General features: G+C 40.0%; 2 protein-coding genes across 5 annotated transcripts in view; one reads left to right on the forward strand and one right to left on the reverse strand.

The window, feature by feature from the left end:
- Positions 1-2,823, forward strand: part of PTPRZ1 (protein tyrosine phosphatase, receptor-type, Z polypeptide 1) — a 212,740-nt gene extending 209,917 nt beyond the window's left edge. For all 3 annotated transcript variants that reach the window (XM_010838070.1, XM_010838071.1, XM_010838072.1), the window contains 2 exons: positions 257-392; positions 1,951-2,823. In XM_010838070.1, coding sequence (XP_010836372.1) covers positions 257-392; positions 1,951-2,091 — 277 coding nt within the window. In that variant the 3' untranslated portion in view covers positions 2,092-2,823. The remainder of the gene's footprint in view (positions 1-256; positions 393-1,950) is intronic.
- A 5,893-nt stretch (positions 2,824-8,716) lies between these two features.
- AASS (aminoadipate-semialdehyde synthase) overlaps positions 8,717-17,967 on the reverse strand; it is a 77,621-nt gene continuing 68,370 nt past the window's right edge. Inside the window, exons 20-24 of one of the 2 annotated variants that reach the window (XM_010838073.1) lie at positions 14,338-14,433; positions 12,203-12,318; positions 11,480-11,568; positions 10,780-10,956; positions 8,717-9,205 (exon numbers count right to left, since the gene is read on the reverse strand). In XM_010838073.1, coding sequence (XP_010836375.1) covers positions 9,087-9,205; positions 10,780-10,956; positions 11,480-11,568; positions 12,203-12,318; positions 14,338-14,433 — 597 coding nt within the window. In that variant the 3' untranslated portion in view covers positions 8,717-9,086. The remainder of the gene's footprint in view (positions 9,206-10,779; positions 10,957-11,479; positions 11,569-12,202; positions 12,319-14,337; positions 14,434-17,967) is intronic. The other variant, XM_010838074.1, reaches the window with a different exon arrangement.

Below are 17,967 nucleotides of genomic sequence, written 5' to 3' on the forward strand. Positions count from 1 at the left end.
CCATTCCATAGTATAATAAAACGAAATGTATAACCAAATACTTAATTTCTATAAAGTGTCTCATTACTAATATTGTGAACATTCCACAGTGTTTCGGATTAAAGCATAGTTCCATGGACAATAAAGTGAGGAGACAATATATTAAAAATTTCAGTGTCCTTACTGCCAAGTTGTCAAGGCCACATGCTCTGTGAGTTCCAAATGTGAATGTTTGATGCATCTGAATGGAGTCTTTGTCCCTTCCATTTGCCTCCAGGCATGGAGGAGTGACCGCTGGAACTTTCTGTGCTCTGACGACCCTTATGCACCAACTTGAAAAAGAAAATTCCATGGATGTGTACCAGGTAGCCAAGATGATCAATTTGATGAGGCCAGGAGTCTTTGCTGACATTGTAAGTAACAAGACAGCGACTCAAGCTTTTCCTGTTAGAGCACCTGTTACTTTCTAGGGGCTACCAAAATCATTTTGTTGTGTATCAAAAAGAACACATTGATAACATTAACATGAAGTTTTCAAGCTGAATTATAATCCATTTGCAATCCATAGAACTGGAACTATAAACAATAAACTTTTAAAGTTTATCTTCCAGAAAACTGATGGATCAAAAATTTTCAATTTCATTGTGTGCCTTTTTTGTGAGACTTAGTATAATTCTGAAAAAATATCTGTAGTAGAAGCACCAACTAATCTGATTTATCTAGCAAAATAAACATTTATTCCAGCGTTCAAGTTCTGCATAGCCTCAAAGAGCAGTCAGAAAATAGAATTCAGTTGTTCGCTTTTTTATCAAGCCAAATTCATTTTCTAAACTTAAGAAGTAGCTAATTCTAAGAGTACTTTTAAAAAAGAGAAAGACACTCATACAATCAAGAAAAAGCATAACACATCTGGAAAGATAAGTCTCAACTCTGAGAATAATTTGGAAGCTTTCATACTAGAAACAAGGGCTAGAAAGACAACAGGGAACTTCGTGCATGCCCTAGTGGGAGAAGCTTCGGTGAATGCAGAAATCATAGGCTCCCTTCTAACTTTCTGGTCTGTATATGGAAGGGCCTTATAAAGGGTCCATCTTCAAAGCTCCAGCCCACACCAGCTGGTCAGAGAGCAGGGAAAGCCTTGTGCACACACACTTCAGAGGAGCCCTTGTTAAAAGTCTCATTCAGGCAAGGTGAGTTGTATGTGCCAAGCTTGTCATTTGAAATTGCTTTCTGGAGACTAAACCTACACCCAAGTTTCACAAATGCATTTACTAAGACATGTGGTGCCAATGGTTTCCTACTGTGGTGCCAGCTATTAGCTCACAGCCTTTGCAACTGCCTTGCCCCCACCTCACCATCCCCAGGTTGGCGTCTGAAAGATAGCAACTCTTTATTCTTCTGTGTGTCTCTGAAACCAGAGCAGGACACATGCTCTCCTTTGCACCAAGCAGGACATAGGACTGCCTGAGCTGGTAGAATGTGAAGAATACTGGGTAAACAGTGGGTCCTATGAAAGGCCTGCATTCGCCTTAAATTCCCGTGCTGACACTGCAGTCCTGAGGTTTCGTAACAACTGGAGAATGGAGAATGAATAACTCAGTGAGATACAAGAGTCGAGTGCCAAAGGGCTTACACACAAGTTGATAAATCAGTATTAGAACCTTATCACATCTCCTTCTGATTGATTCCATGACGTTTGAGTAGGAATGGAGTGCTTACCATTGGCAAATGTATATGGGCCAATGTTCTAGGTCCGTAAGCGTTGGCTAATTGTAGAGCTACTTTAAAATTTAATCAGAAGGAGACATTAATATGGATGGTGTACCTCTGCCAACCTCTGCCAATTATAACAGAGCCCTTCACACAGTGACCTTCCTTGGACAGTGGCAAAGGATGACTGCAAACATGCCTTCTTTTTAAAATTGTATGTCTTCACTGAGTTTCCTGTTTCCTACCACCTCTGTTCTCCAGGAGCAGTATCAGTTTCTCTACAAAGCCGTCCTCAGCCTTGTGAGCACAAGGCAGGAAGAGAACCCATCCACCTCTCTGGATAGTAATGGCGCAGCATTGGCTGATGGAAATATAGCCGAGAGTTTAGAGTCTTTAGTTTGACATGGAAAGGGGTGAGAAGAGCCCACATGTGAGCCTTGCTTTCCTCTTTCTAAAATTTGACTGGAAAATCAATTCTGTTATCTGTTTACTTCACATCACCTGACAGTTACTACCATGACATAGGATTCTGCTGCCAAATTTACATCATTAACAATGTGTGCCTTTTTTGCAAACCTTCTTGTAATTCACTTATTGTGTTTAAACTAAAATGATTGAAATTTACAGTATTTCTAAGAATGGAATTGTGGTATCTTTTTTTCATATTGATTTTAACAGAAAATTTCAATTTACAGATACTAGGAATTCCCAACTAGAATCCCAAACAAAAAACATGTTTGTTTTTAGTGTCAAATTTTTAGCTGTATTTGTAGCAATCATCAGGTTTGCTAGAAATATAACTTTTAATATAGTATACTATAAATAAAACACTCTGCTCCCTATGATATTCAACATTTTACAACTGCAGTATTCACCTAATGTAGAAATAATCTAATACTTACTGTAAATACTGCTCTAGTGTCTCCATGGACCAAATTTATATTTATAATTGTAGATTTTTATATTTTACTACTGAGTCAGTTTTCTAGTTCTGTGTAATTATTTAGTTTAATGATGCAGCTCATTATCTGGTCTTACTCTGTGAGTCTTCTTGATATTGTTTTGTGTTGTGATTAACTGTTTTAGCATGTAATTTTAACTTTTATGGAAAATAAAAATACATTTGTTTTGAAGGAAGATGTTTTTATGAGAATAACACCTTACCTGACATTGTTTAAATGGTTTTTATCCAAGACATTGCAAAAATAAATATAAATATCACCATCAGTTTGTGTTTGCTTGTGGAGTACTGAGGCACATGTAGAAGAAAATTATGGATATGTTCCCTCTGAAATGATGGACATAAAAAAAGGTTGATGGGATGGGACAGTGTGTAGAGTTGATTCCCAAACTGTGCAGTAAGGCCCACAGGAAACAGAATTGAACATCTGAGGACAGCAGAGCAGTGTGTATTAACACAGCACAATTACCCCTATTAAATTATTTGGTTCTTGTTATTCACTCAGTCGTGTCTGACTCTTTGTGACCCCCATAGACGGTAGCCCACCCAGCTCCTCTGTCCATGAAATTCTCCAGGCAAGAATACTGCAGTGGGTACCCATTCACTTCTCCAGGGGATATTCCCTACCCAGGGATCGAACCTGGATCTCCTGCATAGCAGGCAGATTCTTTACTGTTTGGGCCACCAGGAAGCTTCAAGTTAGGACTTAACTCTGTGTTTTGTATTTCTTGCTAATTAAGTAAAATTAAGAATGAGTGTTAGGACTAAAAGAAAATTGGAAATAGGAAGTTATTAGATTAGCTGCCAGTGACTAACAAATATTTCTTCAGAACAGGCAGCTTTTCTCACTGGATCCTTTCCAGTAGAATTCATGTCTGGTCAATATATTTCCAATACAATCACCAAATGTAAACCATTATAAAGAAGACTAATCTATACAAAAGATAAGACTAGCTACCTGCATGGCTATGCAAATTGTGCATTGCATCTACTGGGGAGCCAATCAAAGCACATTTCAGTTCAGTCGCTCAGTCGTGTCCGACTCTTTGCGACCCCATGAATCACAGCACGCCAGGCCTCCCTGTCCATCACCAACTCCCAGAGTTCATTCAAACTCATGTCTGTCGAGTCAGTGATGCCATCCAGCCGTCGCATCCTCTGTCATCCCCTTCTCCTCCTGCCCTCAATCCCTCCCAGCGTCAGGGTCTTTTCCAATGAGTCAACTCTTTGCATGAGGTGGCCAAAGTATTTGAGTTTCACCTTCAGCATCAGTCCTTCCAATGAACACCCAGAACTGATCTCCTTTAGGATGGACTGGTTGGGTCTTCTTGCAGTCCAAGGGACTCTCAAGAGTCTTCTCCGACACCACAGTTCAAAAGCATCAATTCTTCGGTGCTCAGCTTTCTTTATAGTCCAACACTCACATCCATACATGACCACAGATATTGAATATTGATTAGGATGTGAAGGCAGTGGCAACCCACTCCAGTACTCTTGCCTGGAAAATCCCATAGACAGAGGAGCCTGGTAGGCTGCAGTCCATGGGGTCGCTAAGAGTCAGACACGACTGAGCGACTTCACTTTCACTTTTCACTTTCATGCATTGGAGAAGGAAATGGCAACCCACTCCAGTATTCTTGCCTGGAGAATCCCAGGGACGGGGGAGCCTGGTGGGCTGCCATCTATGGGGTCGCACAGAGTCGGACACAACTGAAATGACTTAGCAGCAGCAGCAGTACTTAATACAATTAATATTTATTATAACATTATGATTAATATGACTTTTTCCGTTAGACAATAAGTGTATTGTTCTAATTTACATATTTGATGACAATTTTTTGACAAAAGTACCTAGAAGGAGTACTTTTCTCTAATTCTCAAAAAGGCCTCATTTGGGCTAGTGGTGACCCTAACAATCCATGGTAAGGGTGGTTTTATAAATCAGAGTTCTTCCCAAATTTTATAAAAGTATCCTGGGTTTTTGAATGCTGATCAAATTTCAGTAGTACGTCTTATCACTTTAGGCAAGTCATTTAACTTTGTGAGACATATTTTCTCTTCTGTAAAGTCAGAGCTGGCCTAATGATAATTTTGGTCTCTTCTCTATAACCACTTTACGACTCTCCTTATGGAGCAGATACATCCATGACTTGCCTGAGAGGCATGGATCCTTGAGTCTTCCGAATGTATCCAAAACATTGAAAAATATCTTAGAGCTAAAATATCATTATCTTTAACATAAATTTCAAGCAAATTGTTATTGAAAAGAGTATTGCAAAAAAAAAGAAAAACTAGTGTTTTTGAACATCTACTAGACATCAGGCTTTTACATTCTCTCAGACCCTTTATAACCATGCTGTGGGTTATTTTTGTCCTCAGTTTGTGGAAAAGGAAAGAGCTAGTATGTGGTAGAAACAATCACATTGCTTCTCAGAGGGACTTCTAGTGTCTCATGAGTCTAGGACAAGGAAAATGGGAAATATAAATACCAGTTTTATCTGGAGGAGGCCAAAAAAGATAGAAAAATCCAGAAGATGTGAGCATTAAGCCTATCAAAAGCTTTAGACCAGGGATTCACAAATGTAGCTCAAGGGCTAAATGCTCATAATTGTAATCTATCCATCCATACCCAGATCCTACCACCACCACCTTTACTACTGAAATCCTTGCTGGACAGCTTTAATTGGAGGGTAATTGCTTTACAATGTTGTGTTGGTTTCTGCTGTACAACACAGATCAGTCATAACTATATATATATATATGTATGTATATCCCCTCCCTCTTGAACCTCCCCCCGTTCCGCCTCTAAGTCATCACAGAGCACTGAGCTGACTCCCTGTGCTACAAGCAACTTCCCACCAGCTATTTTACACACACATATATATGTCAGTATTACTCTCTCAGTTTGTCCCAGCCTCTCCTCCCCCGCTGTGCCCACAGCTGTTCTCTACATTGTGTCTCTATTCCTGTCTTGCAGATAGGTTCATCAGTACCATTTTCCTAGATTCCACCTGTATGCTTTAGTTTATGACTTGTTATTGCGAGCCAATGCAGCATTTCTGTCTTCCTTTACTCAAGCTTACTGACGTTTCCTTTTCTAGCACTAGATCCCCCTCTTCAATCCTACCCCTTTATCACTTAAAGCCAAACCAGTTGCTATGTTATCTTAGTGGGTTCCCCCTCCCACCCTAGTTCCCTGGATCCCATGTCATCTGCGTGCTCTTCCAGACTGCAAGTGGAACCAATGCAACACAACCGTTGTTGATGTTCATTGCTCAGTCGTGTCCGACTCTCTGTGACCCCATGGACTGCAGCATGCCGGGCTTCCCTGTCCTTCACCATCTGCCGGAGCTTGCTCAAACTCATTGAGTTGGTGATGCCATCCAATCATCTCGTCCTCTGTTGTCTCCTTCTCTTCCTGTCTTTCCCAGCACCACAGTCTTTTCCAGTGAGTCAGCTCTTTACATCAGGTGGCCAAAGTATTGAAGCTTCAGCTTCAGCATCAGTCCTTCCAATGAATATTCAACACAAGCATTATCTCCTAACTGATTATATTAAAATCAATGTTGTAATTTAAAAAAAAAACTGCCATAACAGATATGTCTTTACTTATAGATTATTGATCTCTACATAATTATTTTTGACAAGGGACCAGGCCTTAATCAACTTCGATCCTTTTCAAATAGCATAGATATTTTCTCAACTGCCATATGTCCCAAGTATCATACCTGCTTATTTTGACAGCAGAATTAGTTTCATATGCCAGAATATGAGCAGTCTCACAGAAGGTTTAATTTATATCCCTCAACATAAGCATTTTTCCTTCAAGGAGAAAAAGTTTAATTTGTACAACTTGATAAATAATTCTCACCCCATACAATTCACACAAAGTGCACAGTTCAGTAGTTTTTAGTATAGTCACAGAGTAGTACCTCCATTACCACAAAATCAATTCTATAACATTTTCATCTCCCTCCCCAAAACCCCAAATTCATTAGCAGTCACTCCCACTCCTCCCCAACATCCCCCAGTCCTAGGCAACCAATAACCTACTTTCTCCATATAGGGATTTAACAATTCTGGACACTTCATACAAATCAAATCACACAATATGTGGCTTTTCCTGCCTGGCTTCTTTCACTTGAAGTTTATCCATGTCGTGGCATGTATTAGTACCCAGTTTCTTTTTAATTGCTGAATAATATTCCATTGTCTGGATATGCCACATTTTGTTTATTTGATGAGTATTTGACTTGTTTTTATTTCTGGCTGTTATGAATAATGCCACTATAAACATCTGTTTACAAGTTGTGTGGATGCATTTTCATTTTTTCCTATAGCTAAGAGTGGAATTACTGGATAATATAGTGAAAGTGAAGTCACTCAGACGTGTCCAACTTTTTGCAACCCCACTGTGGCATACCAGGCTCCTCCGTCCATGGGATTTTCCAGGCAAAGGTACTGGAGTGGGTTGCCATTTCCTTCTCCAGAGGATCTTTCTGACCCAGGGATGGAACCCAGGTCTCCCACATTGCAGGCAGACACTGTGCTGTCTGAGCCACCAGGGAAGCCTCACCCCTCACCAGGGATAATACGGTAATTCTATGTTTAACCATTCGAGGAACTGCCAAACTTTCTCCAAGCAGCCATACCATTGTACATTTCCACCAGCAGTTTATGAGGGTTCCAATTTCTCCACATTTTCACCAACACTTACTATTTTTTCACAGTAGCTATCCAGGTGACGTTGAAGTGCTATCTCATTGTAGATTTGACTTCTATTTCCCTGATAGCTAACGTGTGTTAAGCATCTTTTCATGTGCTCAGTTGCCTTTTGTATATCTTCTTTTGAGAACTGTCATTCCGATCCTTTATCCTTTTTTTTTTAAATTAGGCTGTTTGACTTTTTATTGAATACAATAGTTCTCTATCTATTCAAGTTCTTCTCTTACCTGATATATAATTTGCAACATTTTCTCATTCTGTGGGTTGTCTTTTGCCTTCTTGATGGTATTCTTAAAAGCACAGAAGGTTTTAATCATGATGATATCCAATTTATCTATTTTCTTCCTTTTGTTGCTCGTGCTTTGGTGTCATTTATTTCAGAAACCATTGCCTAATCCAAGGTCAGGAAGATTTACACCTGTGATTTCATCTAAAAGTGTTACAGTGTTTGCTCTTATATTTGGGTATTTGGTCCAATTTGAGATAAGTTTTATATGTGCTGTGAGGTAGGGAGTCCAACTTTATTCTTTTGCATGTGGATATCCAGTTGTTTCAGCACCATTTGATGAAAAGACTATTTTTCTCAACTGAATTGTCTTAGCACCTTTTTCAAAAGTCAATAAGCATTATTTCTGAACTCTCATTCTATTCCTATTCTACACTATTTTAAGAATTGTTTTCTTAATATCATTTTTGCTTTATTCATTGATACTGTGTACCAGTACAATCAATTTTTGAATGTTAATCTTGTATCCTGCAACTGATGAACTCATGTATTAGATCTAATGTTTTCTTAGATTATTCTTTTGCATTTTCTATGTATAAGATTATATCATCTGCAAACAGAGATAGTTTTACATCTTTCTTTCTAATCTGGATGTCTTTTATTTCATTTTCTTGCCTAATTGCCCCATCTAGACCTTCCAGTACAAGCTGAATAGAAATGGCATGAGTGTACATCTCTGTCTTGTCCCTGATTTCAGGGGAGAATCCGTCAGTCTTTCATCATTGAGTATGATATTAGCTCTGGGTTTTTCATAGGTACGCTTTATCAGGTCAAAGAATAAACTTCTATTCCTAGTTTGTTGAGTGCTTTTTATCACAAAAGAATGTTGGATTTGTTAGATTCTTTTCCTGTGCCTAATGGGCTGATCCTGTAGATTTTGATTTAATCTTACCTATTCCTTTTCTAAACATTAAAGAGGAAACTATCAGAAATGTCACTTTCTTAAATCATAATTTTACAAAAAGGCACAAAATAGCATTATTGCAAAAGCTTGTAGACAGGTAATCTAGAAACATCCAGCTGAATCAGTCTGAAAAACAAGAGCAAAACAAAAATAAAGCTGTGTGAAGAAATTTTCTTCTTACTAAAAAGATAAAACTTCACCTGCTAATTATAGGAAAATATATTCTTGTAAGAAAAAAAGTTGCGTAATAAGTTAACAAGTAGTACAAGCATTATCATTTTTACATACACATGAAAAAATACATGATAGAATTATTAAAGTTCTCTGATAATTACTGGCATCTCTTATAACAAATGTTTTCATATTAAAATAGAGATTTATATTTCAAAAACACCATTGTATTGACATATCAAAACATATCATGCTTTATGTTTTAAAATATCACATTAACAAGCATGCTTGCTGCACAGAAGTTCAGAGCTGTGTTGGCTGGGAAGATCAAAACAAAATATAATTCTCAATTATAGTTTGATTGTGCTCTGTGTAGTATACATAATGCCTTCTGCTTTAATTCGCTCCAATATTGGTCCATAGATCTCCTTTGAAAAGGGTCCCATCAGGCCTTTAGCTTGAATTTCACCTAGAAGAAAATAAGTTTGAAGTTACCATTTTAAAGGTGTTAAGAACAGTTAATTTCTACAGCAAGAATCACCATATAGCAGTAAACTCCAAGTTAATGAATTGTTGGCAGCCTAGGGATTTTTTATTTAATAGCAGCTTAAATATCTCCTACTAAATTATTACATAATCAACACACTGTAAGGAAAAGGGGTTCATGGATAGCACAGCTGAACTTAGGGGCTGAGTCTGAATTTATACACTTAACTGCATTAACTACCAGATCAGAGAAAAAAGTATAAGAAAGAAAACTTGTAAACCTAACTGGTATGATTTGCTGATATCATCTTTGAACACCAACACAATGAAATTACCCCAATCTGAGGGAATTCCCTGGCAGTTCAGTGGTTAAGACTCCATCCACACTTCCACTGCAGGAGGCATAGGTTCAATTCCCAGTCTGGGAACTTAGATCCTACATGCTGCACGGTGTGGCCAAAAAAAAAAAAATGAAACCAATCTGGTAACTTGGGCACTGGCATCTGTTAGGATGGCTGAAAGAATAAATTCGGGTACTTTCCTTAAAGGCCATGATGACCTCATCCCACATCACTTCTTCACTATAGTTCCTCACTGACTAGTAGGTAGTTTCACTGGATATAGACTAACATTCCCTGGTGGCTCAGTGTTAGAGAATCTGCCTACCAGCGCAGGAGACACAGGTTTGATCTCTGGCCCGGGAAGATCCTCTGGAGAAGGATATAACAAACCACTCCAGTATTCTTGCCTGGAAAATTCTACAGACAGGTGAGGGGGGTGGGCTGCAGTCCATAGGGTCACGAAGAGTTGGACACAACTTAGCAACTAAACAACAACAATATGCTACTATAGATATATCTTCTGTTTATTTCACATTTATGTGCTTTGATGTTTTTTATTCCCTTCACACCTTTACAAGGACAAAATGAGGTGTTATATTCAGAGATCATGCTTACTGAAAGCATATATGACCTTAAGGAAAGTTGAAATTTGAATTCTTTTCGTTCAAAACATATACTGAGCATTGATAGTATGTTGTGATATGAGGATTAATAAAATATGGCTTATATTTTTGAAAATCTGGAAGTGACTACCCTCTACTATTTCAGTGTTACCACCCAAAAATACAAAAAAAAAAAAAAAAAGGAAAGAAAAGAAGGCAGTTAATATTCCCTGGGGACCCCTTCTATGTGATAGGAGGTTTATGTATTATTTCACTTCAGTGTCATACAACCCCACAGATTAGTGATGACAATTTCCCCACTTTACAGATGAAGGAACTCTGATGCAGAGATTCTAAGTAACTGGCATTCCATCACTCAGCCGTCTTGGGGCTTACCTGGAACAGAAATCAGGTCTAACTCCAAAGCCCATAATTTTTACTCATCACAAGGTGATCTCCCAGTCAGCCAGAACTTGGATCTTCTGAACTGGCTCACTTTTAGTGAAAGCCAGTGTCATACTGAAGACTATTTGATTAGTCTTGGTGTCATCCAGGTGTTGAATGACTTGGAGATAATATGGAGACAGACTTGGTCCTTCAATGAAAGAACTTACCATCAAGTAACATCTTGGCTGCCATAGCAGTGGGTAACCCCACAGTTTTAGCCATGGCTGAAAAACCATTGACATCCCCATAAACCACAAGATCAATAGTTTTATTTTCCAAATGTCCAGAAGGATGTCTGATTCCAAAGCTGTCTCTCATCACAATCATATCTTTCTCTCCAGGACCTTAAAATTAATAAATATACATTTGAAAATGTCATTATCATTACAACTCCATACCATATTTCATCCCCCTGCTCCTCCCCTTCTTCTTTCAAGTTTTCCTTCCCATTATGTATATCCTTAAATAATTAGATATACTGCTTTGAAGCCCAAAGGACAAATTAAAAATTCAAGGAAATGATAACTCTGACCAGATTCCTCTGTCCAGACTGGTCTCACTCTAACCCAGTTACAGACACTAGAGTACTGCTGGAGAGGCCATCCTCTCTTCTCCCCAGAATGCTGCTTCAGCACTCCCTTAATGTGTCAAAAATTAAAAGTAAAACTAATAATGGTTTCCTTTGCCATATTTTCAAGTTCATTCTTACTTAGTAGTTCTCTTAGTCTTCCCTCTGGAGAAATAGCCCTAGTGCTCTTTCCCTCACATCACATTTGTCCATTCCCACTGTGTGACTCCTGCTCTCCAATCTAATTCACTGGCTCTTAAGATCCTTCTGGGATGTTCAGCTCATAGCCCATGGCCTACCATAGGAAAGTTTCACGGCCAGATGCTTGGAGAGGGCATCCACGAGAGACTCGGCCTGAGGGACTTGTTCATCCCCGAGTAGCCCCAACCTGAGAAAAATAAGAGATGGCTGCGTTAATTCCAAGTCCTACATACACACTCACTTGGGAAGCAGAAGGGAACACTCATTGGATTTCGTCTTGAAAGGGCAGAATCATAAGATGACAGCTCAAGTTATAGGACTCCCAAGTTCCTGTTAAATAATAACAGTAATGTTTTCACCTTTAGAATCATCCCCAGACTCTCCCATGAGTGCTGCCTGGAGCCAGACCTGACAGAGTCAGTGCACACTGTTGCCAAGCTTCTCCTGAGATTAACTTACAGGTTGGTTGTCCCATGTGAAGGATACCAGCAGAATGTGTCACGGCCAGGTGAATAAGTATTTTAAAGTAAAGAAGAGTGGGAGAATCTCCTACAGGAGAGAAAAAATACCCTATCTTTCTCGAAAACTGAGTAGTGATGTTTCTCAAAAATAAGTATTTCTCAAGTTATAATTGCCATTGAATTCCTTTCTGTACCTACTTTTTAATCCCCTTATGTACATAGTATGTGGTAATCTCTCTACAACGGGCCAACATTAGACAATGTGAAATGTCTGTTTCTATCTTGACCTTTCTTCGACTAGAAAGAACTAAGTGATCATTGATCCAGTGTTTTGCTCTAGGTTGACTGGTGCGTGCTTACCATTCGAGAGCCTCCAACTGGGTTGTGTCTCCTCCCAGTTTCTTAAAGACAGCTTCCTTAAGCACATCACATTTGGAAGAGGATGAAATCCCAACTAGATCACAGAGGAGTTCTTTCTGGTTAGAAAAACAAAGATACAGCTTCTAAGTTCCAAATAGAATAAAAAATAAGTTTAGAGATTATCCTAGGAAGACACTGGACCTCAAATTGTAAATTAGAGATAATTAGAAACAGTAAATTGTGGCATACACATGTGCATACATATGTCTGCACACCTACACATCAATAAATGGGTGGTATTTTAGCATGATATTTCAGCAATAAAAATGAGTCATAGCACCAAATCAACCAAAAGAGTAATATCATATTTGTGATCACTTTGCCTGCCTTTGCAGATCCTCTTCATCACCTTTCACCCATTATCCCTTGCCCTCCAGAAGTCTAGGATTTGGTATTCTTGTTTTGGCCAGGATAGAGTAAAAGGATCTTTGCTGTGGTTGCTAGTAGCAACCACGATTCTTTTGTAAGTTCAGGAAATGAGGGAGATTGTGCAGATAATAAAATCTCAAAGGAAGAACAGTTAAACGGTGGTCATAGCTTTTTCCACTTTCTAAACAAGACTTTCTCCAGGCTGTGCTCTAGATTAAAGATCAACAAGCTTGCTCGGCAAGGGAAGAAGAAGGTGAAAAATGGGGAGAATGGATATATATACACACACACACACACACACACATATAACTGATTCAGTTTGTTGTACAGCGGAAACTAACACAACACTGTAAGGCAATTATCCTCCAATTAAAAATCAAAAACCTTCCCACAAAGAGGAAAAAAAAAAAACACTAGTTCACAGACCAAATTGAGCTCACCACCTGGTTTTGTAAATAAAAACTTTTATTGAAACATAGTCATGCTCTTTTTTTTATAAGCAGTCTGAACTGAGGAGTCTGACAGAGACCATGTGACCCATAAAAGCCTAAAAAAATTACAATCTGGTCTTTTACCAAAAAAACAGTTTGCCAGCTCCTGTTCTAGACTGTAGCTGCCAAGATAAGGGGACCAGCCCCAAGAATGCTTGTACCAACCTTCCCAATCAAATTGCCTCAATATTAGATTCATTCCATGGATATTTATTCACTTCTGTCCAACAAGTTAATTTATGAAAGCTGAAACTTAGATTGAAAAAACTCTTATATACACAAAAAATGAGAATTTAAAAGCAACCAGCTAACAAGAATACCACAGCTTCACTGGGAGACTTATGGGATTAGCAGTACAGATTCTTATCTCCTTGGGACAGATTTCTGGCATCTCTATTGAAATATGGGCATGTTAATTTAAGTTGGACAACCAGTTGGTAACAAATTAATTCTTGGCAGTTAGTGGAAGCTTTATTTACATTCAGTTCCAAGTCTCCAGGGCTTCCCTGATAGCTCAGCTGGTAAAGAATCTGCCCGCAATGCAGGAGACCTGGGTTCAATTCCTCCGTTGGGAAGATCTCCTGGAGAAGGGAAAGGCTACCCACTCCAGTATTCTAGCCTGGAGAATTCCATGGACCGTATAGTCTACGGGGTCGCAAAGAGTCGGACACGACTAAACGACTTTCACTCACTCACTCCAAGTCTCCAAAGTTCCTTCTAACCCTGAGACTGTAGGATTTAAATACAATACAGATATGTGCATAAACTCAGTACTTAAAAACTCAAACTCCTCATGGTTACAAATGGTTGACCTAATTTGGGCGTTGGGAATCAGTTCTGGAATACCACCAGGAGCTCTCCTGCCTTCCCAGGTTCAGGAGGCCCTAGTTTAACTCTCGTCAATGGGGCCAGCACTTAGACAAGCGGCAAAGCTCAGAGCCCAACGCAGGGGGCAAGCCCATTTCTGCTCAGGGCTGAGGGGGCAATCAAGTGGTACAAGCTGCCACAGGAAAAAGGCCCCATGGGTCAGCCTCCATGTCCCCTCCATCCTCCCAAAACAGTGAAGGGAAAGGGGACTTTGGAACTAGGATTTAACTTCCTGCACATATACCATAGGATGGGTTCTTTGCTGGTTAAAACCCAGGTTCAAACCTGACCATTTCAGAAGGCATTTCTGAAGAGCAGCAGACAATGTGTAATTCCAGAGTCACTCACCCAGGTGAGCGGATTGGCATCAGGTTGAAGGGCAGGAAACGCATCTCTGTTTATGAGACCCAACTTCACAAATCCACCCAAAGCTTTGGCATACCCCTGTAACAAGATTTGGTAAGCAACACATAAAAATGTCTTTACAATTGTTTTTTAATTCTTTTTAAAAGAAGAATCTATCTTCATAATTCATTTAGAAAACTGGCAGAAGATAGCCATTTGTATTGCTAGCATTGATGCAGCCACCCTTTGGTTCAAACCAAAATCAGTAGTGTAACAGCCATTCCACTGGTTTACTTAAAAGAACTTGTGAAACAGGGTCTTTACTTTTTCTTGGTAACATGAGTGGTGCTTTTCTGACAGCATACAAGCAAATTTCCTCTTGTGTTACACACTCAAGTCAGCAGAATTATATTTAACAGAATAGTTGTCCTCTCTTTTATAATGGAAGAAGGAGCATGTAAGAATATCCCCCAAAGCAGAAAATCCATTCCACTCCTTGAGTCATTATTCTAATGCAAATAAGGAGCAGGGGAAAAGGTAAGAATTCGAAATTTCTAAAATGTCACCACTGACAAAATTCCTCATGGGTCCTTAATTCTTGTAGGACAGGCCAAAGTTCTTGGCATGAAACCCATGCCAATCCACCCCTCCAGCCTGACTCACTAATGGTCTTCTCCACCACTCACATTCCCTAAATAAGCTGCTGGGCTCTTCCAGAACATGGGCCTTGGTGCACACTGCCTGTGCCTGGAATGTGGTAACACCTCTTTCTCACCTATGAAATGTTTACTCTTAAGGCCCAGTTCAGTGCATCTGAGCTCACCACTAGGTAAGTGGGCACTCCCTTCCCTGGGTTCCTGCAGTATTTTGTGCATACCTCTACAATGGCACTTAACACAAACTGTAATTCACTGTCTATTCAGCTGCTGAACTGCAGGCATAGAAAGTATGTGTGTCCTTCATCCCCATGCGCTCGCCCCATTATCCATCATCCAGTATGCTAAAAACAAATGACAGGATGCATGGATTCTGAGTGATAATAAAGTGAAGGAAGATCATAATGTATGTTCTCTTGTGAGCAAATCATGGTGGGGGGAGGGTGCAATGAGAAAGTCAAAATAAGGGGCTTTATAGCCACTGCAGTTAGAGAGAGAAACAGAGAGAGAATAGAAGGAAGAGGAGGACGAAGAGAAAGGCAGGAGATTATTTCAGAAAGCAATAAAGTTATTAAGATATAGTTTCTGTTGCCATTGGATATTTCGTCATTTAATGTGTGGATTTTCACATTTCTGAAAAGCTGTACCACCGAAACTGTTCAAAGGTTACTAATTAAAGAATTCACACTCATTTGCTCTAACCCAATGTAAATACAGTTCAAAGAGGAGAAACAAAACAGCAGTATTTCCAGCTTGCTTCTAGGATCTGATAAATGCTGGAGTGCTTTTCTTCCAAAATCTCAGATACTGAGACATGTCTGAGCTATTTCTCAATCTGAGAAATATATTTTTATGGTGACCTCTTGAGATGAATTTATTATGTGTATTCCTTTATCAGTAAGTCCTTAGCAAATTGCTGTGCTTAGGGCTGAGGCCACAGAGATGAAATATGCATTCCCCACCCATGAAGACACTATAGTCCAGGAGAAGGCTCAGATAAGACAAATGAATAAAGCCTGGTCCTTAGAGAGCAAAACCACGACCACTGAGGACTGCCCTAGAGTGGGCTATCATAGCTGTGGGAGCACCAAGGAGAACTCACACAGATGTGGGGGAGGGGAGTCAAGGAGAGGAGTTAAGATCCCATGAGAAGGTGATATTAAGCTGGGTCTAGAAGGACTCATGTGATAAGCAGGTGCAGGGAAAAAGTCAAAGTCTCCCAATCATACTTGGGTGACAGGGTCTCATCTCTAACACTGAAAAGAACATTCTGGTTACTTGAAGGGTTACTGACATTGCTCAGGGTGGTGGCCCTCATGAATATGAACTCTGTGACATCCATTCTCTCAGGTTCGGTGGGATGGTTCTCACCCCTACACATTCTTGAGAGCTTTAGTTCATTCTTAAATCTCTTAAAAACCTCTATTTTGGGGTCTATACATTTGTCCAGAGATTATATACCTAAAGTTATCAGAAGCTTAGGAGCGGTGACCTACAGCGCCAGGCTGCAATGGCGCAGGAGCAGCCGAGAAGAGCTACCCCACATCCAAAGTCGGGGCGGTGGCCAGATGAGCTACCCCACGTCCGAGGTCAGGTGCGGCGGCCAAGAGGAGCTACTCCACGTCCAAGGAGCTGTGGCTGCACCAGTGCAGGAGGGCTGAGAGGAGCTACTCCACGTTCAAGGTCAGGAGGGGCTGACCTCATCCAAGGTAAGAGCAGCGGCTGCACTTTGCTAGAGCAGCCATGAAGAGATACCCCACATGCAAGGTAAGATAAACCCAAGTAAGATGGTAGGTGTTGCCAGAGGGCATCAGAGGGCAGACACACTGAAACCATAATCACAGAAAACTAGCCAATCTGATCACACGGACCACAGACTTGTCTAACTCAATGAAACTAAGCCATGCCGTGTGGGGCCACCCAAGAAGGATGGGTCATGGTGGAGAGGTCTGACAGAATGTGGTCCACTGGAGAAGGGAATGGCAAACCACTGCAGTATTCTTGCCTTGAGAACCCCATGACAGCATGAAAAGGCAAAATGATAGGATACTGAAAGAGGAACTCCCCAGGTCGGTAGGTGCCCAATATGCTACTGGTGATCAGTGGAGAGAGAACTCCAGAAAGAATGAAGGGATGCAGCCAAAGCAAAAACAACACCCAGTTGTGGATGTGACTGATGATAGAAGCAAGGTCAGGAGATAGCAAGAGTGAATGTTGACATTCTAGGAATCAGCGAACTAAAATGGACTAAAATCTGAGTTAAATGTGAATTTAACTCAGAGGACCATTATATCTACTACTGCGGGCAGGAATCCCTTAGAAGAAATGGAGCAGCCATCATGGTCAACAAAAGAGTGTGAAATGCAGTACTTGGATACAATCTCAAAAATGACAGGATGATCTCTGTTCCTTTCCAAAGTAAACCATTCAATATCACGGTAATCCAAGCCTATGCCCCAAGCAGAAATGCTGAAGAAGCTGAACTTGAACGGTTCTATGCAAACCTACAAGACCTTTTAGAACTAACACCGAAAAAAGATGTCCTTTTCATTATAGGGGACTGGAATGCAAAAAGTAGGAAGTCAAGAAACACCTGGAGTAACAGGCAAATTTGGTCTTCGAGTATGGAATGAAGCAGGGCAAAGGCTAATAGAGTTTTGCCAAGAGAACGCACTGGTCATAGCAAACACCCTCTTCCAACAACACAAGAGAAGACTCTATACATGGACATCACCAGATGGTCAACATCGAAATCAGATTGATTATATTCTTTGCAGTCAAAGATGGAGAAGCTCCATACAGTCAGCAAAAACAAGACTGGGAGCTGACTGTAGCCTAGATCATGAACTTATAGCCAAATTCAGATTTAAATTGAAGAAAGTAGGGAAAACCACTAGACCTTTCAGGTATGACCTAAATCAAATCCCTTATGATTACACAGTGGAAGTGAGAAATAGATTTAAGGGCCTAGATCTGA

Source organism: Bison bison, unplaced genomic scaffold (genome assembly GCF_000754665.1).
Source record: "Bison bison bison isolate TAMUID 2011002044 unplaced genomic scaffold, Bison_UMD1.0 scf7180017864089, whole genome shotgun sequence".
NCBI lineage: Eukaryota > Metazoa > Chordata > Mammalia > Artiodactyla > Bovidae > Bison > Bison bison.